The sequence below is a fragment of the Pan troglodytes genome, chromosome 4 (genome assembly GCF_028858775.2).
Source record: "Pan troglodytes isolate AG18354 chromosome 4, NHGRI_mPanTro3-v2.0_pri, whole genome shotgun sequence".
Classification (NCBI taxonomy): domain Eukaryota; kingdom Metazoa; phylum Chordata; class Mammalia; order Primates; family Hominidae; genus Pan; species Pan troglodytes.
The window spans coordinates 137,079,142-137,101,704 of NC_072402.2; the positions used below are offsets into that span (position 1 = coordinate 137,079,142).

Here is a 22,563-nt window from a genome sequence, read left to right on the forward strand (position 1 = left end):
GAGTTTACATACAGGTGAATTGTTTTATGTAAATCTATTTTTAGCGATTTCAAACTTAATGAATTGGAATATTTTAGAATGTGAAACCTTGTGCTTCAAATATTTAGCCTGCAATGTATCAATTAGGTTAGATCATGTTATCAGCTATTGAGTAGTATAAGACATCAGGCTTGTATTTGATACTACTTTTACTCAGGTGAAAAGATACTGGGCTGGGCGCGATGGCTCATGCATGTAATCCCAGCACTTTGGGAGGCTGAGACAGGTGGATCATTTGAGGTCTTGAGTTCAAGGCTAGCCTGGCCAACATGGTGAAACCCAGTCTCTACTAAAAATATAAAAGTTAGCCAGGTGATAATGGCATACGCCTGTAATCCCAGCTACTCTGGAGGCTGAGGCAGGAGAATTGCTTGAGCCTGGGAGGCGGAGGTTGTGGTGAGCTGAGATCATGCCACTGCACTCCAGTCTGGGTGAGACCCTGTCTCAAAAAAAAAAAAAAAAAAAAAGATGCCTGAAACTCACTGTACAGTGAGGAACTCCAGACATGGAAGAACTTGACATGGACCTAGAGAAAAAGCAGACACAGAATATGGGCTATCAAGGAGAGATCCAGAGCTATATACATGAAGAACCTAAGAAGTTATTAAAAATCTGTTAGTTTTCACTTTCAATCCCTGGACTTTTTGAAGTCAGTTTTTAAAAATTGAATTTGCTTTTCATCATTTCATCACTTAATGACTCAGTCTTTCAGACCGTGTTTGGTTTTTGTTGTTGTTGTTGTTTGAGGTGGAGTTTCCCTCTGTTGCCTAGGCTGGAGTGCAGTGGTGCAGTCTCGGCTCACTGTACCCTCTGCCTCCTGGTTTCAAGTGATTCTCCCACCTCAGCCTCCTGAGTAGCTGGGATTACAGGCATGTACCACCACGCCCAGCTAAATTTTTTGTTTTTGGGTGTTTTTTTTTTTTTTTTTGAGATGGAGTTTCACTCTTTTTGCCCAGGCTGGAGTGCAACGGCGCAATCTCGGCTCACCACAGCCTCCGCCTCCCGGGTTCAAGCAATTCTCCTGCCTCAGCCTCCGGAGTAGCTGGGATTACAGGCATGTGCCACCACGCCCGGCTAATTTTGTATTTTTAGTAGAGACGGGGTTTCACCATGTTGATCAGGCTGGTCTTGAACTCTCGACCTCAGGTGATCCACCGGCCTCGGCCTCCCAAAGTGCTGGGATTACAGGCATGAGCCACCGCGCCTGGCCTTTTTTGTATTTTTAGTAGAGACAGGGTTTCACCATGTTAGGCTGGTCTCAAACTCCTGACCTTAAATGATCCACCTGCCCCTGCCTCCCAAAGTGCCGGGATTATAGGCATGAGCCACTGCGCCCAGCCGACCATGCTTGCTTTACAGAGCAAGTGATATGTAATATAAAATATAAATTGGATGGTTTGGAGAGTCCATGTAAGCAACTGATGGACTTCATTTACTGTTATCAGAAAACATTAGATGTGGCCGGGCGTGGTGGCGCACACTTATAATCTCAGCACTTTGGGAGGCCAAGGCAGGCAGATCATCTGAGGTCAGGAGTTCAAGACCAGCCTGGCCAACGTGGCGAAACTCCATCTCTACTAAAAATACAAAAATTAGCTGGGCATGGTAGCACATGCCTGTAATCCCAGCTACTTGGGAGGCTGAGGCGGGAGAATCGCTTAAACCTGGGCAGTTGAGGTTGCAGTGAACCAAGATCATGCCACTGCATTCCAGCCTGGGTGACAGAGTGAAACTCTATCTCAAAAAAAAAAAAGAAAACATTAGATGTTTTAGGCTGTCCTCTCCTGTTTCTTAAAACATTAAAATCATTTGGAAAAAACAAACATGAAGCTTTCCAATTATTCAACTTACCGTATATTTTTAATGTATCATCTGCCTCTAACACCTATTCATGATGCCTGCTAATAATAAACAGATGCTCACTAAGAACTGAAAGAATCAGCTGGGCCCGGTGGCTCATGCATATAATCCCAGCACTTTGAGAGGCTTGGGTGGGAGGATCACTTGAGCCCAGAAATTTGAGACCAGCTTGGGTAACACAGACCTTGTTTCTACAAAAAATAAAAAAAATTCAGCCGGGTGGTGTGGTGGTGCACACCTGTAGTCCCAGTTACTTGGGAGGCTGAGGCAAGAGATCGAGGCTGTGGTGAGCCATGCTCACACCATTGCACTCCAGCCTGGATGATGGAGTGAAACCTTGTCTCAGAAAGAAAAAACCCTGAATGAGTAAGTAAATTAACTGTGCTGTTGTTCTTTTAAGGTTAAAAACGACAACCAACATCAGCCATGAAAGATCCAAGTCGCAGCAGTACTAGCCCAAGCATCATCAATGAAGATGTGATTATTAACGGTCATTCTCATGAAGATGACAATCCATTTGCAGAGTACATGTGGATGGAAAATGAAGAAGAATTCAACAGACAAGTTAGTTTTTTGTACAAACATGTTTTTATAGTCCATTCTGGCCCTCAATATGATTGTACTTGTCCCTGAAATGTGTTTATCTTGTCCTTTATGTATAAAGTATGTAGACTGATGTGCCACCACTCCTGTTTATTTGGCTGCTGATTACTACCAGGCTTAACTGCTTACGGAAATAACCTGGGGAGCTTGTTTCAGGGTCCCACCCTAGAGATGTCTGAATCAGGAGGATGAGGGTGGAGCCTGGGAAACTTTTTCAGAGCTCTCAGATGGTTCCATTGAGCAGTCAGATGTGGAAACCACTGCCTTATGCCAGTAAGATTGCTGGTTACCGTGAAAGTCAAGAGAATTCAGGAGTTAGGAGCAGACAGGCACAGAAAAAAGAGACAGGCATCTCTTTTTACTTCTTCCCTGCCACCCTCAATGGAAAAAAGAATGTTCTACTAATAAAAGTAAAAACATAGAAAAACCCTAAACAGATAGATCTTCGTGGGTCATTATGGTAAGCATTTTTTTTCCTTAGCATGGAAGCAGAAAAGAAAGTATGACTTTGTGCCTTTAAATGGTTTAGTTCAAGATATTTTAAGCCATTCCTAGTGATATCTACCAAGTGTGCTATAAATTATCCTTTATTATAAATCTAGATAGAAGAGGAGTTATGGGAAGAAGAATTTATTGAATGCTGTTTCCAAGAAATGCTGGAAGAGGAAGAAGAGCATGAATGGTTTATTCCAGCTCGAGATCTCCCACAAACTATGGACCAAATCCAAGACCAGTTTAATGACCTTGTTATCAGTGATGGCTCTTCTCTGGAAGATCTTGTGGTAAAAAGTTATTTTTCATCTTTTTAAAACCTAGTGCATCTTTTGCATAAGTGGAAAAGCCAGCTCCCATCTATTTAAGAATTCTACATCTCTTTCCCCTTCAGAAATTGTGCTGCTTCTGGCCGGGCATATGGCTCACGCCTGTAATCCCAGCACTTTGGGAGGCCGAGGCAGGCAGTTGACTTGAGGTCAGGAGTTTGAGACCAGCCTGACCAACATGGAGAAACCCCATCTCTACTAAAAATAAAAAATTAGCCGGGCATGGTAGCACATGCCTGTGATCCCAGCTACTCGGGAGGCTGAGGCAGGAGAATCGCTTGAACCCGGGAGACGGAAGTTGTGGTGAGCTGAGATTGCACCATTGCACTCCAGCCTGGGCAACAAGAGCGAAACTCCATAAAATAAATAAATAAATAAATAAATAAATAAATAGAATAAAAAATACAAAATTTGGCCAGGCATGGTGGCTCACACCTTTAATCCCAGCACTTTGGGAGGCCGAGGTGGGTGGATCACCTGAGGTCAGGAGTTCAAGACCAGCCTGGCCAACGTGGTGAAACCCCATCTGTACTAAAATTACAAAAATTAGCTGGGTGTGGTGGTGCATGCCTGTAAGTAATCCCAGCTACTCAAAAGGCTGAGGCAGGAGAATTGCTTGAATCTGGGAGGCGGAGGTTGCAGTGAGTGGAGATCGCACCATTGCACTCCAGCCTGGGCAACAGAGTGAGACTCTGACTCAAAAAAAAGAAAAAAAAAATACAAAAATTAGCTGGACATGGTGGCGGGCGCCTGTAGTTCCAGCTACTTGGGAGGCTGAGGCAGGAGAATCACTTCAACCTGGAAGGCAGAGGTTGCAGTGATCCGAGATTACGCCACTGCACTCCAGCGTGGGTGACACAGCAAGACTGTCTCAAAAAAAAAAAAAAAAGGAAAAAGGAATTGTGCTGCTTTTTACAATGGAAGCAGAGTCTCACGACATGGAATCACTTCCGGCAATACTGTAGAGCTAGTCTTAGACGGACTTCTAGCCCCTGCTTTTAGTCCTGATGTTGCCCTAGGGTACTTAAATGTCCTAAATAATTAATAATTTAAAAATACACACAATATTATCATGTTACTTGCCTATACAAAAGTAGCTTGATGGAGAAGTTTTGCTCTTTAATCTTGTCTTGGCTGGGTGCAGTGGCTCATGCCTGTAATCCCAACACTTTGGGACGCCGAGGCACGCGGATCACGAGGTCAAGAGTTCGAGACCAGCCTGACCAACATGGTGAAACCCCGTCTCTACTAAAAATACAAAAATTAGCTGGTCGTGGTGGTGCGTGCCTGTAATCCCAGCTACCTGGGAGGCTAAGGCAGGAGAATCGCATGAATCTGGGAGGTGGAGATTGTGGTGAACCAAGATGGTGTCGTTGCACTCTAGCCTGGGCGACAGAGTGAGACTCCACCTCAAAAAAAAAAAAAAAAATAGCGGGGTGGGGGGAATTGTGATAACTAAACATCAGCACTAGAGTGAGAACTGGCTGGGTCCACTGAACTAATCTGTACACCATAATTACCTATGAAGCATTAAATACAAAAATCAGTTCTTTAGTTACATCCCAACATGCTCAGTTGTCTGGGCATGTTAATTTTTTAAAAGTACTACAGAGGATTTATTATACAGCCAACTTGCCTGAGTCGGTCATTTGGAAACCATTCTTCTAAAGGATGGTGTAGAGAGCACTGAGTTTACATTGTGGTATATAGCCTTTGTTGCAGTAAGTGATGGTAACCCATTTGAGCAGCTGTATGATCTGAATAGTCTGGAGGGGGGTATGATTACTTACGGCTACATTAGTCACCATAAATAATCCAGTTGCCCTGCAGAGTAACAGTCTTGGCTGAGCATAATGTATAACTTTAATCTGGACCCAGTATAATTCCATAGTACAGAAGCTGGTTTGTTCTCAGTCTATTTGATATTACTTTGTTTCATTCTTATTCTTCTATCGCTCCCAGAAAATTGTTCATTTAAGAACACTGCCTGGATGTGGTGGCTCATGCTTGTAATCCCAGCACTTTGGGAGGCCAAAGTGGGAAGATTACTTTGGCCCAGGAGTTCGAGACCAGCCTGGGCAACAAAGGGAGACCCTGTTTCTACAAAAAGTTTAAGTTAGCTGGGTGTGGTGGCACAGGCCTGTGGTCCCAGGTACTTGGGAGGCAGAGGCCAGAGGATCACTTGAGCCCAGGAGGCCGATGCTGCAGTGAGCTGTGATTGTTCCATTGCCCTCCAGTCTAAGCAACAGAGCGAGTCCATGTCTCAAAAAAAGAGAAAAGGAATGCTGCTTTTTTTTCTTAAACTTCACACTTTTAAAATGTAGATACATTATTTCCCTTGGGGGAAGGGAGAATATATCCTGTCCAAAGAAACTGTATGTATAAATTACGAAACTAAAATTATTTCTTCAACATGATGTTTAATATTATGCATTAGTCTTGAAGTGATGTAGGGTCAAATTCAATGTAAAAGCCTTGCAGCATACCTACATTTCAGGCCCTGGAACCTGCCCTCATTTCTTTTTATTTTTATCAACTTGCAGTCTAAAATATCACAGAGGAAAATTTCTAGCTGTTCTTCCTAGATGCTGACAAGTCTACTTAGGAGAGTAAAGATTTAGAGACATAGCATAACATTGGTACAAGTCTCTAAGACTCAGACTTTGGCCCATTCCCCCCCACCCCCTTTTTTTTAACTGATGCAAAAATTTGAATCCCAGAGAAAGGTGACTTATCTGAGTTTACACAGAAGTTAGTTAGGGGCAGGGCTGGGATTTCAGACTTAGGTCTTCTGGTTCCCCATGTAGTTTTCTTTTCCTGTTATATACCATGCTTCCTGTGGGAATTAGAAGATGGCAATTGTAGAAAAACAACTCCACATTTTTAGTGAGGATTCTAAAGTAAAATTAATCCATCAGCAATTCCCCAGTTACTTTAATCATAATTTCAACACTTGTTTAACATGGTTCCTTGGTATTTAGTGTTTAAAGAAAGCTACATACCATAGTTCGATTAACAGAATTCCTTGTTCCGTGCTATTCCTTTAACTTATGTGAAGTTACTGGATTTCTGGTTACACTTAAGCAAACTGAATTTCAATTCCTACTTTCTCTTTAGAAAATGGATGTAATTTAGGCCGGGTGCAGTGGCTCACACCTGTAGTCCCAGCATTTTAGGAGGCCGAGGCAGGCAGATCACGAGGTCAGATCAACACCATCCTGGCTAACACGGTGAAACCCCTTCTCTACTAAAAATACAAAAAATTAGGCCGGGCGCGGTGGCTTACGCCTGTAATCCCAGCACTTTGGGAGGCCAAGGCGGGCGGATCACGAGGTCAGGAGATCGAGACCATCCTGGCTAACATGGTGAAACCCCGTCTTTACTAAAAATACAACAAAAAATTAGCTGGGCGTGGCGGTGGGCGCCTGTAGTCCCAGCTACTCAGGAGGATGAGGCAGGAGAATGGTGTGAACCTGGGAGGCGGAGCTTGCAGTGAGCTGAGATCGCGCCACTGCATTGCAGCCTGGGTGACAGAGTGAGACTCCGTCTCATAAAAAAAAAACTAACTAAATAAATAAAAATACAAAAAATTAGTTGGGTGTGGTGGCACGCGCCTGTAGTCCCGGCTACTCGGGAGGCTGAGGCAGGAGAATCGCTTGAACCCAGGTGGCAGAGGTTGCAGTGAGCCTAGATTGTGCCACTGCACTCCAGCCTGGGCGACAGAGCAAGACTCCATCACAAAAAAAGAAAAGAAAAAGTTGATGTAATTTAATATGATATATAGCTTACATCTGGTTCTTCCTTTTTGGGGTTTTTTGGGGTTAAGTATAGTCTTACAGACTGAGTTCTTTTGTCTTTTTTTTTTTTTTTGGAAGATGTTTTTGCATGAGGATCTAGATTGAATTAGTACCTGAAACTGTGTTAATGAACTTGCTTTTTTATGTACTTATTTTCCAGGTCAAGAGCAATCTGAATCCAAATGCAAAGGAGTTTGTTCCTGGGGTGAAGTACTGAAATATTTGAGTAGACGGGGCCCTCTTTTGGTGGATGTAGCACAATTTCCACACTGTGAAGGCAGTATTAGAAGACTTAATTGTAAAAGCGCTCTCGTCACTGTGTTACACTTATGCATTGCCAAAGTTTTTGTTAGTCTTGCATGCTTAATAAAAGTGCTGAGACTGTTACTAAGTAAAAAGCTGTCAAACATTTACTGAAAATAGAATTGGCCCCATGGCTTGATGTGAAGACAGCAAGGAAAGAAGCACCAGTCAAGTTGTGAACAAGCACCAAATTAAAAGACCTAAACCTTACCAAATTGTCTTTTTTTGAGGCTAATCTATCACTTGCTAATGTCTAAACTTTAAAATCAGTACATTTAATTTGAGTTCCAACTGTTAAGCATATTTCTCAGACTTAAATTTGATTATGTCCCCATCAAAAAGAATCTCCATTTTCTGAAGGTCTGTTAGTTAATTTGAGATAATTTGTTAAAGACAAGTATGTCATATTACTGAGGCTACAAGTTAGTCAGCAGATGAGTGCCAGTCCAGCCTTTTCTGGTATGTTATTGTTAGAAGTATTGAGTTCTAATGTTACATCTGAGGAAGTATGTAATTTGAGAATTGTAACTTCTAAGGGATTCACTGCATCATAGCTATGCCTGTATGGAGTCTAACATATGACCAATACCAACCCATAATCCAGCTGAACAAAGATACTGTAACATTATGATTTGAGTGGTGCTTTTCCTTGCTTTGTTAACCATCACGAGAGTCTGCAGCACAACTTTTCTTTTAACAAAGCTAGAACAGTTTTGGCTTCTTAAACTTCATATTTGGGTAGGTTAAGCTGCCATACGTGTTCAGTGTGAATAGTGTTTAAGTTGAAAATATTGTAAAAAAATTATATTTTTTCAAAAATATTTAAAAAAATAAATAATAGTAGAACTGAGCAGATGGTTGTGTTTATTGGTGCTGGAATGTACTGTAGTGGTGTTACTCACTTGAGTATGGGCCCAGTGCCTCAGGACAATCTTGCTGGCAAAATGTGCTAAGCTTTCAGGCTTTGTTAGATTCTAACAGGTATGTTGCCATGCAAGTACCTTTCCAGAATATAGCAGTAGAATAACTCCATTGCCCATCCTTGCTTCTTAATCACCTCAGACTTCAGTGTCAGGGGAATCCTAGATAGTCATGTAAGAAACTTTACGGCTGACCAATATGATGGTGACCTTACTCTAATAGAACCTCCATTGTTTTTTGTTCTTCACAAGGGCTTTTTTTGAGCTTATTAGGTTGAAAAAGATTAAGAGAGCCATATAGTCAGTTCTGACTCACATTCTTCTGGCAGTGGGTACGGGGGAGGTTCTTTGGTGTGGGCACCTGTACCCCAGTGTGTGGTTGGTTGGTTGGTTGGTTCTTGGAGACGGAGTCCTGCTCTGTTGCCCAGGCTGAAGTACAGTGGCACGATCTCAGCTCACTGCAACCTTCACCTCCCAGGTTCAAGTGATTCTTCTGCCTCAGCCTCCCAAATAGCTAGGATTACAGTTGTGTGCCACCACACCTGGCTAATTTTTGTATTTTTAGTAGAGACCGAGTTTCACCATGTTAGCCGGGCTGGTCTTGAACTCCTGACTTCAGGTTATCCACCTGCCTCGGCCTCCCAAAGTGCTGAGATTACAGGCGTGAGCCACCGCACCCAGCCTTTATTTATTTATTTATTTATTTATTTATTTATTTATTTATTTTCAAGACAGAGTCTCACTCTGTCACCCAGGCTGGAGTACAGTCATGCAATCTCAGTTCAATGCAACCTCTGCCTCCTGGGCTCAAGCGATTCTCCTGTCTCAGCCTCAAGTAGCTGGGATTACAGGCGCCTACCACCACGCCTGGCTAATTTTTGTATTTTTTTAGTAGAGATGCGGTTTTGCCATGTTGGCCAGGCTGGACTCGAACTCCTGACCTCAGGTGATCGCCCTTAAGAGTAAAGATTCTTGAATGTGGCTTTTGTTGGGAAAAAAATTTAAAAAGAGAAAAGGGGGCTCTAGGCCGGGTGTGGTGGCTCACGCCTGTAATCCCAGTACTTTGGGAGGCCAAGGTAGGTGGATCATTTGAGGTTAGGAGTTTGAGACCAGCCTGGCCAACATGGTGAAACTCCATCTCTACAAAAATAAGCTGGGCATGGTGGTAGACGCCTGTAATCCCAGCTACTCAGGAGGCTGAGACAGGAGAATTGCTTGAACCCGGGAGGTGGAGGTTGCAGTGAGCCGAGATGGTGCCACTGCACTCCAGCCTGGGCGACAGAGCAAGACTCTGTCTCAAAAAAAAAGGAAAAGGGAACTCTAGCCAGACTTCCTGGATGTGAATCCTGTGATCATGGGCATATCACTTAACCTTTCTGTACCTTCCTTTCCACATCTCTAAAATAGCAGTAATAACTGTCTCTGGATTATGTGAGTAGTTAATATATATAAGTACTTAAGACATAGAAAGTCCTGTTTTAAGTGTTGTTATTTTTACTATTAAGGAGTCATCTAGGCTAACCTCTCTTTTTGGGAACTTTTCTTGTCTGTCTGAGGGAACGTGCACAATGAACCCACTTCAGTGTTTAGTAGACAGCCAGGCATCTGCATTACAGATAGTGATGAAAGGTTTCCGAGCATCAGCTGCCCATGCGTTCTGAAGCCCTAAGGACAAAGTATCACCTCATCAGGGCTTGTACAGGCATCGTTTTAGGATAAAGGCATCCTGTTTTAAAGGGTTTTAATTTTATGACGTTATTGAGACAAGGCAGTGTATATGAGAGGATTTTTCCTGTTCTTGTGCTGCATTTCTCAACATTTTCCATGTCGCATATCAAAGTAATACTTGTTTAGCATACTGGAGTACAAGAATGAGGCTGCCAGTGGCTAGAGTTCTTAGCTCAAGGACTCCAATTGGCCCAGATTCTGCCCAGGTGTCTGGAAGGCTAGAGGATCTGCATTTCAGCATACTTGTAGCCTCTTAGTGGCCCACACTAGTTGGGAAGTTCTGCTGTTACTATGAAATGGTAAAGGAATTCCACCCAAAATCCGTATGTTGACTTTTTACCCAGCTCACCTTCTCTTTGAGGACATTCAAACAGTTTACAAGAAAGAGAACTGAGTAGTTTGGTTTTTCTTTGGTTAAAGCATAAGAATGTTTTGATTATTCAACCCTCCCACAAAAACCATAGACACATCCTACCTTTCCTGGAAGTCATTTTTCAGACCTTGGTGCACACAGATGCAGTTTCTGTATTTTCTGGAGTGTCTTCTGGAATTGCAATCTGATCTTTTGAAGTTGAAGAAAATCCTTTGAAGACTGGGCAGATAGGAATGTATTTCAGAAAGGCAATTCTTTTTACTATGCCCATCCCAATGGGGAAATCGTAGCTCTTGAGGCTGGAAGACATGTCACTGTTGGCATGAGCCCCAGCTTTCCACTGTATCAGACCACGCTCCTCTGGGCTCCCTGGAAGAGGATAGTGAGGTCATTTACCAAGGCCAGCAACCCTCAGCCACCCCCACTTCCCATAACCCAGTCCTAAGGCAGACTTCTGGAATCAAGTATCTTCCTTAACTATCATTTGGTCCTAAAACGTGGCTGAATCTATGGTTTCTGAGCTCCTAACTTGGCCAGAGCTCTAAGGAACACTAAAGGATACTAGTTATAATAGTATTTATTGTGTAACTACAGTGTGCCAGGCTCTGTGCTAAGTGCTTTAATTTCATTATCTTGTTGCTTGAAAACATACCCCTGGGAGATGTATAGACACCATTGTACAAATTTTTATTTTATTTTATTTTATTTATTTGTTTGAGACAGTCTCGCTCTGTTGCCCAGGCTGGAGTGCACTGGCACGATCTCGGCTCACTGCAACCTCCTCCTCCCGGGTTTAAGCGATTATCCTGCCTCAGCCTCCTTAGTAGCTGGGATTACAGGCATGCACCACCATGCCCAGCTAATTTTTGTATTTTTCGTAGAGACGGGGTGTCACTATGTTGGTCAGGCTGGTCTTGAACTCCTGACCTTGTGATCTGCCCGGCTTGGCCTCCCAAAGTGCTGGGATTATAAGCGTGAGCCACTGTGCCCGGCCTATACAAAATTTTAAGATGAAGAAAGGGACAAAAAGTTAAGTGATTGTGAACCTAAATCTGTGAGTATGTGGTAATGTGTGTTAGGCCCATGGGGACCAAATCAAGTCCAGATTGCGTTCTGGGGGTAAGGGAGGCATATTTTGAAACACTATAATCAGTGTTAATATTTCATATTATGATTCCATATGTGAAAAACTCATTTTTATAATACAAACTTCAGAAAGTCAAGGTAAATAAAATCTTTGGAGGTAGGGATACACCAAATAATTTGTTTTTTGTGTGTTGTGGTTTTTTTTGTTGTTGTTGTTGTTGTTGTTGTTGAGACAGAGTCTTGCTCTGTTGCCCAGGATGGAGTACAGTGGGTTGATCTCGGTTCACTGCAACCTCCGCCTCCCAGATGCAAGCGATTCTCCTGCCTCAGCCTCCCGAGTAGCTGGGATTACAGGTGTGACCCACCACGCCCGGCTAATTACTGTAATTTTAATAGAGATGAGGTTTCACCATGTTGGCCAGGCACTGGTGTCGAACTCCTGACCTCAAGTGATCAGCCCGCCTTGGCCTTGCAAAGTTCTGGGATTACAGGTGTGAGCCACTGAGCCAGGCTAGTAATTTTTACAACTAGGAATTCTCCCTCAGGTGGGGCAGGGTCACATGAGATCTCAGGTTTTCACAAGAGGGCTGGGATCGACAAAGACTGAAATACTATAAATCTAGCAGAAGGAGTGGGAATTTCCACTTGCTGGCAGCCCAGGCTGAGAACAAACCCATGAGTAGCACAAACCAAGTTATGTTCCAAAATCTCACAGGAGAGGGCACTGAGGGAAGGTGGAGTCCCTAGGGAAGACTACCTGGAAGAGACACTGTTTGGGCTTGGCTCTACAAAGGGCACACACAGTCTGGAAGAGACACTTTGATTGGGCTTGGCTGTACAAAGGGCACACACAGTGGGCACAGTAGAGTGGGATGAGCCATAGGTGTGGTGTAAGGACTATGTTCCTGGTGTCCGATTACCTCGCACCACTGCCAAGACACACATGGCAGCCAGCCCACAGCTCCCTCTAGCAGACCAGTCAGCCTGCCCACTACATCCCAACCTTCAGTGCCTTCTATACTTCTCCAAGCCCCCTCCTTTTTCCTAGGCCTCACCCACTCTCCCTCATCAGTAAACCCTCCCAATAACTCCAGCCCGGCTTCCTTGACTTCATTGCTTGCTTAAATCTAGTTTTACCACCTATCTTGTGCCAGGAGCTCCTCTAAACAAATTGTTACTGACTTACACTTTTTGGCATATCCTCCTCAGTGTCTGATTCAGGGCCAAGCTGGTAAGCTCTAGCAGCATGTGCTGAACTAAACGGACTGCCCTCTAAGGTTGGGCTCTGGATAGGTAAAGACAAAGAGCACCCTGTGTCTACTAAAAATACAAAAAATTAGCCAGGCGTGGTGGCGGGCACCGGTAGTCCCAGCTACTCGGGAGGCTGAGGCAGGAGAATGGTGTGAACCTGGGAGGCGGAGCCAAGATTGCGCCACTGCACTCCAGCCTGGGCGACAGAGCGAGACTCCGTCTCAAAAACAAAACAAACAAACAAACAAAAACAAATGCAAAATGGCCCATCCCCAGCAGGAAGTTAAGGGCTGGAAAAGGCTTTTGCTATTCCATGGTTAAGGACAGGGTTTTGAGCCAGCTAGACCTTAGTTTGAATCCAGGTTGTGTGACCTTAGGCAAGTGACTTAACCCCCCTGAGCTTTAGGTTCCTCAGTGAATACTGAAGACTGCTGAGCTTATGTGGCATGACACACAGGATGATTCCTGGCAGGGACAGTTGTGATGCTCAGGTGGGTTGAAAGGTGGGGTATAAGGGACTCAGGCAGTTCTGCAGCTGTTGTTAAGGATGACTGGATAGCTTAAACTAGCCACCCAAGTCACAAAGAAGCCTCTTCATGTACAGATGCCTACCCAGATGCTCTCCATCTCCTCATATTCCCTAGGCATTGAGGCTGCCACTTGACTGTCTCAGGCCCATAGGATGGTCTGTTCCAGCCCCCAGTCTAGCATCCTCTAAATGGGCAGGGGTACCATGTTCAAATACCCACCCATCCATCGAAGGGACAGCTGCTACCAAGAGCACCCTCCTTTGATTCTGCCTAAAATCCTACGGGGAACCCTGGCCCTCCTCTGTCCTCCCCAGCCCCAACCCACCAGCTGTTCAGAGACAGCCTCTGACACTTATGTTATGTGAATATAAACACTTGGATCTTCAGAGAGAGGGAGGCAGACAGGACCTGTGGCTGTGATCAGGCTGGTAAGTGACAAAATGGAGGCCCATGATCTTGCTACTACCATCCCTTATGTCCCTATACTGATGCAGTCATTAACTCCCGTCTCCATGGAGCCTTCCCCAGTCCTGCAGCCCAGGTTCCCTGAAACCCTCCAGCAGAGGCAGTATGGTGCAGTGGATGGGACACAGGCCATTGACTGCGTCAGATGGATGTTGTTAAAAATCCCAGATTTAGCCAGATGGTATATAGCATGCACCTGTACTCTCAGCTCTTCAGGAGGCCGAGACAGAAGGATTGCTTGAGTCCAGGAGTTTGAGGCTGTAGTATGCTATGATCACACCTGTGAATAACCACTGCACTCCAGCCTGGGCAACATAGACCCCCATCTTAATTTAAAAATAGAGGCTAGGTGTGGTGGCTCACGCCTGTAATCCTAGCACTTTGGGAGGCCAAGGTGGGCGGATCACCTGAGGTCAGGAGTTTGAGACTACCCTGGCCAACATAGTGAAACCCTGTCTCTACTAAAAATACAAAAATTAGCTGGGCGTGGTGGTGCACACCTGTAATCCCAGCTACTTGGGAGGCTGAGGCAAGAGAATCGGTTGAGCTCAGGAGGCGGAGGTGGCAGTGAGCCGAGATCACGCCATTGTGCTCCAGCCTGGGTGACAAGAGCAAGACTCCATCTCAAAAATAAAAAAAAAATTGAGGACAGGTGTGGTGGCTCACACCTATAATCCCAGTACTTTGAGAGGCTGAGATGGGAGGATCACTTGAGCCCAGGAGTTCAAGACCAACCTTGGCAATAAAGTAAGACCCCGTCTCTACAAAAAATTCAAAAATTAGCCGGGCATGGTGGCATGCACCTGTGCACCGGTAGTCCCAATTATTTGGGAGGCTGAGGCAGGAGGGTCACATAAGCCCAGGAGTTTCAGGCTGTAGTGAGCTATGATTGTGCCACTACACTCCAGTCTGGGTGATAGTCTGAGACCCTGTCTCAATTAAAATATACATCCCAGATTTGCGATGTTTTAATTTTTTTTTTTTTTTTGAGATGGAGTCTCGCCCTGTCACCCAGGCTGGAGTGCAATGGCACGATCTCGGCCCACTGCAACCTTCGCCTCCCAGGTTCAAGCAATTCTCCTGCCTCAGCCTCCCGAGGAGCTGGGATTACAGGCACACGCCACCACACCCAGCTAATTTTTGCATTTTTAGTAGAGATGGAGTTTCACCATGTTGGCCAGGCTTGTCTCAAACTCCTGACCTCGTGATCCACCCGCCTTAGCCTCCCACAGTGATGGGATTACAGGCATGAGCCACCACGCTCGGCCGTGATGTTTTAATTTTGTGACTTTATGACTTTGTGGTTTTTGAGGATGAAGTAAGACACTTAGCTCTGCCTTACCCATAGTATATGTTTGCTAAATGTTAACTGTTTGTTATCAGAGCACCTGGTGACATTTATTTTATATATTTACTGGCATCTTTATGTGGGCCCCACAAAGTATCCTCCACGATCTTTGCAAAAAGCTCTGGTACCAAAGGGAAATGTTAGTGGCTCTTCTAGTCGCCATTGTGGCAGGCTGCTGACATATTTGGAGTGGATGGATTTTGCCAACAAACTGACGCTGCATTTATCTCTGTCCTACTCTGAAGAAAGCAAAGACATCCCTCAGCCCAGTGGCTATTAAGAAATGGAGAGGAGGCCAGGTGCAGTGGCTCATGCCTGTAATCCAGCACTTTGGGAGGTTGAGGCGGGCGGATCACTTGAGGTCAGGAGTTCAAGACCAGCCTGCCCAATATGGTGAAACCCCATCTCTACCAAAAATATGAAAATTAGCTGGGCGTGGTGGCAGCCACCTGTAGTCCCAGCTACTCAGGAGACAGGAGAATCACTTGAACCCTCCGGGAAGTGGAGGTTGCAGTGAGCTGAGATCGCACCACTGCACTCCAGCCTGGGTGACAGGGCGAGACTCCATCTCGGAAAAAAAAAAAGGAAAGAAATGGAAAAAGTGGAGAGGAAAGGATTCACAGGACCCAGCAGTGACTCTTCTGGCCCCATCCTCTTCAAGACCTCTGAGGTATGTCTGTGCCTCATTCTCTCCCTCCAGCCAGTGAGCACTCCACCAGCCCATCTATTCCTGATGCTCCCTGCAGGGCCTGCATCGCATGGGACCTAACCACACAGCTCCAGCTCAGAGGCCATCTGTTGGAGTGCATGAGTCCAGCCTAGTTCTTCATTCCCCTCCCAGGACCGAACCATACCTGGCACTGTGTTGTCAAGTATGAAAGCAAGGCACCCGCCCACAAACATCTCCGTGGTCAGCAGCACAGTCAGAATCTGATCCACTTCAAGAATGCCTGTGGAATAGGCCAAGGGCCAATGGGTGTCATGGCCCAATCCGGAGAGCAGAGTTGAGGGACTTCCTCTTGTGCAGCCATGGCAAAGGAACAGTACAAAGCCCTGTCTCAAACCTATCTCTGTCTTTCCTATCTCTGGGTTCAAATCCCAATTCTGCCAGTTGCTAGTTGTTCACCTGGGACAAATCACTGAGCCTCATCTTCCTCATCTGTAAAGTTGAAATGATAATGGAGAAATGATAAATGTAGATAAATGGAGCTGTTTTGAAAATTAAATAAGCACATGTAAAGGTCAATATCTGTCCACAGGAAGTGTCTTAGTAAAGGACAGCTGTGACCCAAACTCTCAGCTGCTGGTTGACACCCAGAGTTGGGTACGATTTGTGGCTGTAGCTGTGTGGAGCCTTTGAGGGAGGGGGCTGTGCTCAAAATTTTGGGCCCACCCCGCCTTTGGAGACAGTAAACAGCTGGAGGCACCTGTATTGATGGCGCCAGGGTTGGACTCCAGGTAATTGGGCAGCGTGAGCCCGAAGAACATGGAAAATCCCAGCACGAAGAGGTTGCGAGAGGAGTTCATGTCCACAAATTGCAGGTTGGACAGCCCAACAGCTGTAATCATGCCTAAGGGCGCAAGAGAACCGCTGGAGGCGCCGCACACGCGCAATCCAGGTGAGTCCCACTCGGCGACCCGCACCGCGACCCGTGGCCCGCGCCAGACACTCACCAAAGAGAGTGCAGAACATGCCCCCCAGGATGGGGTCAGGGAGCGAGGCGAAGAGGGCCGTGAACTTGCCGATGGTGCCCAGGACCAGCATGATAGCCGCACCATACTGCACCACGCGCCGGCTGCCCACCTGCCGGGGAGCCAGCGGGGAAGCTAGACCTGGGGACGAGGCTGGGGCGGGGTTAGTTCCAGGGGCGGGGCCTGTTATAAGAGCGAGGCATAAACCGGCTGGGGCTTGATGCGGGGGCGAGGCCTCTCAAAGACAGGGTGGGGCTAAACCAAAGTGGGGACCGAGTTGGGGCGGGGCCTGCGGCCCACGGAATTAGGGCAGGACTTGGCTCTGGCTCGTCGCGACACCTTGGTAATTCCCAGGACGCCAATGTTGGGACTGGACGAGGTGGACCCGTTGCCCGTGCCCAATAGCCCCGCGATGATGCAGCAAATGCCTTCGGTGAAGATGCCCCTGTAAGGAAAGGGAGAGTCGGGGCTTGGTCCAGCCTCTGCACCAGTCTGTGTTCCGCCATCATCTTAGCAAGCTGCCGTCCTCTGGGGCTGTGGGGGCTGCAGCTATCAGCTGTAGCACTCCCTACTACAGGCCAGAATGCTCAGGCTCCAGAGCTAGTCCTAGTGCCCTGGCACTTACTCCTGTGGGTAATTCTGGCCTTCAATTTCCTCCTGGGATAAATACCGGTGCCCGTCTCACAAAATGCTTCAAAGATTGCATAAGAATGCACAGTCAGAGCCGGGCACATGGAGGGCTGTCAATGACGGTGGTTCCCTTTGGACTCCACCATCTTCTCAGCTACTCCCAGCAAAGACAGAGGGGTGATGAGAGGGCACCCCCATCGCACAAACAAGGAGAATGAGGTCTGGAGCGTGTTCTCGACTTGCCTAAACCTACCCCCTGGGCCTCCACCCCGTTCCTGTGTGTGCTTCCTGGGGGGCCCCTGAGGAGATCAGACACTGAGGAGGGCAGGTAGGCTACCTGTTGATAGCATGTACTGGAGGGGGTGGTGCACCAGCCAGGCGGGCACAGGCGTAGTAATCTCCGATGGACTCAATGATGCCTGCCAGAGTGGCGCTGAACATTCCCAGGACAGCAGCCGCAGTCACCGTGGGCAGGCCCCACTGACCTGTGCTCGGAGGGAGACAGGATGGTGGCTACAGTGAGGAGACTGTGATGGTTAGGAATAGACAGGGCAGTGCTGGAAGGAGCAAGAGCAGATCAGGAGACCTCAGGCTGGGATGGGAGCTATACAGTTGTGGGAGCTTATTTGAGTCACTCAGAGCCAGGAAGTGGGACTGAAGCTTTGTCTAAGTAAAACACCACTCTGCTGGGCGCACTATAAATGTGCGGCTAATGCTAGGTGTGTCACCTGCTGGATTGGGGTCACCAGGAGTCTGTCTCATAGGTGGTCTCAGTTGGGGGCAGAGGGGCCCAAGGGGTGTTGCTCACAGGGGTAAGGGATGCGGATCCAGGGTGCAATAGCCATGATGTCACCACGGGCATCGGTTCGTGCCTGGAAGCCATAGGCTTTTGGGTCTGTGGGCAGCACGTCTGTCAAGGTCAGGACATAGCAGAGCAGCCACACGGTCATGATGGCCAGCACAATCTGAAGGAGGGGGGTGAGGGGGCACTGAAGGCACTGGAGGTCTCTGTCCAGGCTAACCTGCTCCCACCTCAGCCCAAGCCCTGGCCATAGTCCCAGTCCCAGCCGCCTGCCAGGTCCTCACAGGAAACATTTTGAAGATCTGGATGCGGAGGAGAGTGAGGCCCTTGCCCCAGCGGTAGACAGGCAGCAGGAAGGTGAGGTTGCGCAGGTACTGGGAGAAGAGGATGATCAGGAGAATGGAGCTGGGGGCAGAGGCACAATCAGGAAGTGGATGGGAGGCCAGGCTGGGGCCAGGAGCCGGGAAGAAGGACCAAGGACATGAAGAGGGTAGGGTGCTGGGGCTGGGCAGGGATCAGGCCTGGTGCCTGCTCACCAAGCTGAGATGCCCCAGTGGGAGCCAGCTCGGTCGCCAGCAGCTTGGAAGACAGAAAGGCCAATGAGGGAGACAGTGGGGGTGACTGTGAGAGGCCCAATGTAGTTGAGCAGGGCCCCAGGCAGCCCCAGCAGGCCAATCACCACCTCCACCACGCTGGACACCATGATTGCACCCTGGACCTGGAAGGGCAAACATCAGCCGTAAGTCACCATGTAAAGGTCATGACCTGGCTGCTGCTAGCAGGAACAAAGCTCCTGGACCACCTCCTCAAATCCCCAAACTCAGCGGCCACCCTCACTCCCATATAGCCCCTCCTCAAGACCCGGCCTCTTCTATGCTTACATGCAAACCCACCTCCCGTATCCGTGGGTGCCAGATATGAGAGGTGTTCAGGGGCAGACTCCAGTTACCGTAGATCTCCTCTGGGGGTAGAGTCAGGGATACACACACGGACCAGGTACAGAGACAGAGAGGGAGAGAAGATGCTGCCATGGCTGCACCCTGGTGTCGACCCGGGACAGTTGCTCAGACCTCCAGGTCTCTGGGCCTCCCCTTTTCCCCAGTGCAGACCCCAGAAGTGTACCCACCTTCCGGGGGGCATTTCCATCTCTCCAGAGCCAGTATGGCTTTGGCTGGAACCAGAAATGCAAAGGCACTGGCCTGGAACAGCGGCAGCCTGGAGGAGAGGCACAAAGCAACAGGGGTGGGGAGGGGCGGGTGGGGAGGAGGGATAAAGATGCGGGGAGAGATCAGGAAAGGAGAGCACAGAGAGAGTGACAGAGACACAAGGGACAAGGGCAGATGGGAATCGTTGAGGCCCCAGGGAAGACCATCTCTAACATTTTGGCTGCCCAAGGAAGAAAACAAATGGAGCCCCCAGCTCAAAACCTGCCCCCTTCCCACCACCAGCTCCTGCACTGTGAGGAGGGGGCACCTGCCCGGAAGTGGACACCTCAGTTCCCGCATCCAGGTTTCTCTCACAATCTTCCCCTGTCCCCCGCAGCTCAAACAGCTCAAATGCCACCCAGGCCTAGGGCTGTGCACTCGGGGGCGTGCGGCCCCGGGAGGGTGGGCTGTCGAAGAGGCTGGCACCAACCCTGGGAGCTAGCTCAGGGCTGCCATTTGGGCAATATTCAGAATGGGGTTTAAGAGGGGAGAGCCGGCTAGGCTTGGTGGCTCACGCCTGTAATCCCAGCACTTTGGGAGGCCAAGGTGGGCGGATACAAATACAAAATTAGCCGGGCATGGTGGTGCATGCCTGTAATCCCAGCTACTCAGGAGGCTAAGGTGGGAGAATCGCTTGAACGCGGGAGAATCGCTTGAACCCGGGAGGTGGTGGTTGTGGTGAGCCGAGATCACGCCACCGCAATCCAGCCTAGGCAACAAGAGCAAAACTCCGTCTCCAAAAAAAAAAAAAAAAAGAGGGGAGAGCCAGCGAGGGTACATTCCCTTAAACTTGCAGATGCCTGGTCTTTGAAGTGTGCCTAGATCAAGGTTCCCAGGGTTGGGGCCACGCTGCCCAGCTCTAAGGCTGGCCTGGGATAGGAGAAGCAGGTGGAGGCAGAAAGTGGCTTTTTTGTCTCACCAGTGTCCTCTGGGAGCCCACCTGCTCCAGCTGTGTGGATCACAGTGGAGGGGTGGCGGGGGACGGGTGGGGGGGCTGGGCGGCTCACCGGATGCCCACGGTGGTCTGGATGAGAGTGGTGATGCCCACGCACGTGAAGATGGTGCCGATGAGCTGACTAACCATGTGCTGGTCGTGGCCCACACACAGCGCCTCAGCCAGCAGGAAGGGCACGGCGATGGTACCACTGAAGCATGTCAGGTAGTGCTGGGCAGAGGGAGACAGCAGAGTGCATGAGGCAGGACCCCAGAGCTCCAGGGAGAGGGGACAACCTAGTGTCCTCATGCCTGCCTCAGCGGGCCTGGAACCGGCTGCCTGCCCAGGACTGGCAGTCCCCACAAGTGATTCCCAGAGAGCTACTGCTGACCACTCTGGGGGTCACTAATTTCCACCCAAGATATTCCTGCAGCTTCCGTGGAGTTGGCTCTGCTCCCTGTCACCAACACCCCACCTGGCAAGCGTCACACTCCCCCAGGGAGTTCATCTTCTTTCAGGATTCAGCCTCTTCCCGACTCCTGCTTGCTGACAGCCACTGTGCTGACCTCAGGTTTTTCTTCCTGTTACCCAAGATACTCCCTGCTGGCCAGGGAGGGGCTGGAGTCCCCGGGGAGTGTGCAGAGTGAGGGCGGGGAGGCCCTGGGGGACCCACCTGGAAGCCCAGCAGGATGCACAGGTACCAAGGTGGCACGTCCTCGATCTTGTACAACATGTCAAACTTAGGCTCTGTGGGTAGCGGGGTCGGGGGGTCCCTGGTGGATTCATGCTGGAGGCAGCAGAGATAAGTAGCTTAGAGTGGAGTGATGGGGACAGGCAAAATCCATTCTGCCCCAGAATCAATCAGGCAGCCCAAGTGGCTTGTCAGCAACTGAGAGCGGGGTTCCCGCCCTCCCCAACAGTCCGTCCACCCGGCTGCCACTCGGCCTGGCCACAGTTTTCTCCCACTTTGCATTGCTTCCCGCAGGGATGAGTCTACTGTGCCAGCTTCTAGAGCCCTCAGGACCTGCCATTTTAGCCAGGGAAGTGGACCCTTAAGTCAGAAGTCTTGGAGACCACAGGAGAGGGGGCCAAGAGGGCTCAAGACTGTGGACAAGTCCAATCTGGTCCCACCTCTGCCCCCTGGAGATCCTTGGGGTGTCACTGGCCGGGAGATTAGGCCTCTCCTGAACCCCAACCTGGAGTCAGCCAGTCCCAAAGCTGCAGGCTCCTTCACCCCCACCTCCACCCATCCGCCAGTTGCCACATTCAATTTGGGACAGTCACTCTTATCAAGTTCATCAGAACGTTTATCTCTGGCCTCCAGGAAGAAGGCCTGCACAGGCCCTCCAGCCCCCCACCCCCCCTGCCCCCACCTAGCCCCCACCCCCAGCCCCCAGCACCTGTGTCCGGCCCTCGGGGTCCTCCTGGGCCCTCATCTTTGGGGCACAGGTTTGAGCAGTTCCTGAGGAGAAGAGGGGATGACTTGACAAAGGCCAAGGAGGAGGACTTTACTCCACATATCAGGCATTGTTTGAAGTAAATCTGTAACCAGATGCCCAGCTCTGGATTGCGAAAGGGGGGCCCGGGCAGAGGTAATGTATTAACTCTCACTAGGACAGTAAAAGCCACCCAAGCCTCTGCCACATGTGCCCTTCCCTGCCCACATCTGCGCCTGGGCGCTGGACCTGTTCTTGTTTCCCAAGAGAGGGCCAGAGTCGAGGGGGTGAGAACCAGAAGTTTACCAAGCCCCAGGTGAGCGGAGAAAGAGGGAGTGGAAACAGGCACTTATTATGTAACCCCCATGTATGAGGCCCTTCCCCACTGATTAATAACTAGTTCATTATCATCATCATCATAGTCATTCTCGTTATTGAGGAATGGCCTTGGCCTTGTGCCAAGAAACATGGATCTGCACTGTCCCAAGTAACCCCTGTGCTGGGCGGTATTAACCCCTTTAACAGCGAAGGAAACAGATTCAGTAGATGTGATTTGACCCAAGCCATGCAGATAGCAAGTTTGCAGAAACCAATCCTAAAATTCAGGTTGGTCTGAGCTGCCTTGCCCCCACCACCCTGCACCCCTCAGGGTCCCTGAGGCAGGCAGCAGATGGGCCTCTGCAGGCAGAGCTGCCTAGGCTGGCCCAGCCGGGCCTGCACTCTGTGTCAGGGCACAGATC

At 48.6% G+C, this 22,563-nt stretch overlaps 2 protein-coding genes across 11 annotated transcripts in view; one reads left to right on the forward strand and one right to left on the reverse strand.

The window, feature by feature from the left end:
* Positions 1-8,273, forward strand: part of PAIP2 (poly(A) binding protein interacting protein 2) — a 27,908-nt gene extending 19,635 nt beyond the window's left edge. For all 8 annotated transcript variants that reach the window (XM_517964.8, XM_063810733.1, XM_016953904.4 and 5 more), the window contains 3 exons: positions 2,300-2,463; positions 3,105-3,284; positions 7,281-8,273. In XM_517964.8, the coding sequence (XP_517964.2) occupies positions 2,326-2,463; positions 3,105-3,284; positions 7,281-7,337 (375 nt within the window). In that variant the 5' untranslated portion in view covers positions 2,300-2,325 and the 3' untranslated portion in view covers positions 7,338-8,273. The remainder of the gene's footprint in view (positions 1-2,299; positions 2,464-3,104; positions 3,285-7,280) is intronic.
* Positions 5,811-21,931, reverse strand: SLC23A1 (solute carrier family 23 member 1). Of its 3 annotated transcripts, none has more exons than XM_517965.7 (15): positions 21,788-21,931; positions 21,061-21,174; positions 20,461-20,618; positions 19,375-19,463; positions 19,130-19,209; positions 18,785-18,966; positions 18,533-18,653; positions 18,255-18,411; positions 17,784-17,931; positions 17,156-17,261; positions 16,799-16,928; positions 16,552-16,695; positions 15,979-16,074; positions 10,547-10,813; positions 5,811-6,159 (listed from the first exon to the last, which is right to left on the reverse strand). In XM_517965.7, exons 1-14 carry the CDS (start codon positions 21,821-21,823, stop codon positions 10,566-10,568), a joined length of 1,809 nt encoding a protein of 602 aa, XP_517965.3. In that variant the 5' UTR covers positions 21,824-21,931; the 3' UTR covers positions 5,811-6,159; positions 10,547-10,565. The 3 variants fall into 3 exon arrangements, with proteins under 3 accessions (XP_517965.3, XP_009448027.1, XP_009448028.1); XM_009449752.4 differs by having other exon boundaries at positions 19,142-19,209; positions 21,788-21,930; XM_009449753.5 differs by lacking the exon at positions 19,130-19,209 and having other exon boundaries at positions 18,785-18,827; positions 21,788-21,930.
* Positions 21,932-22,563: the final 632 nt, after the last annotated feature.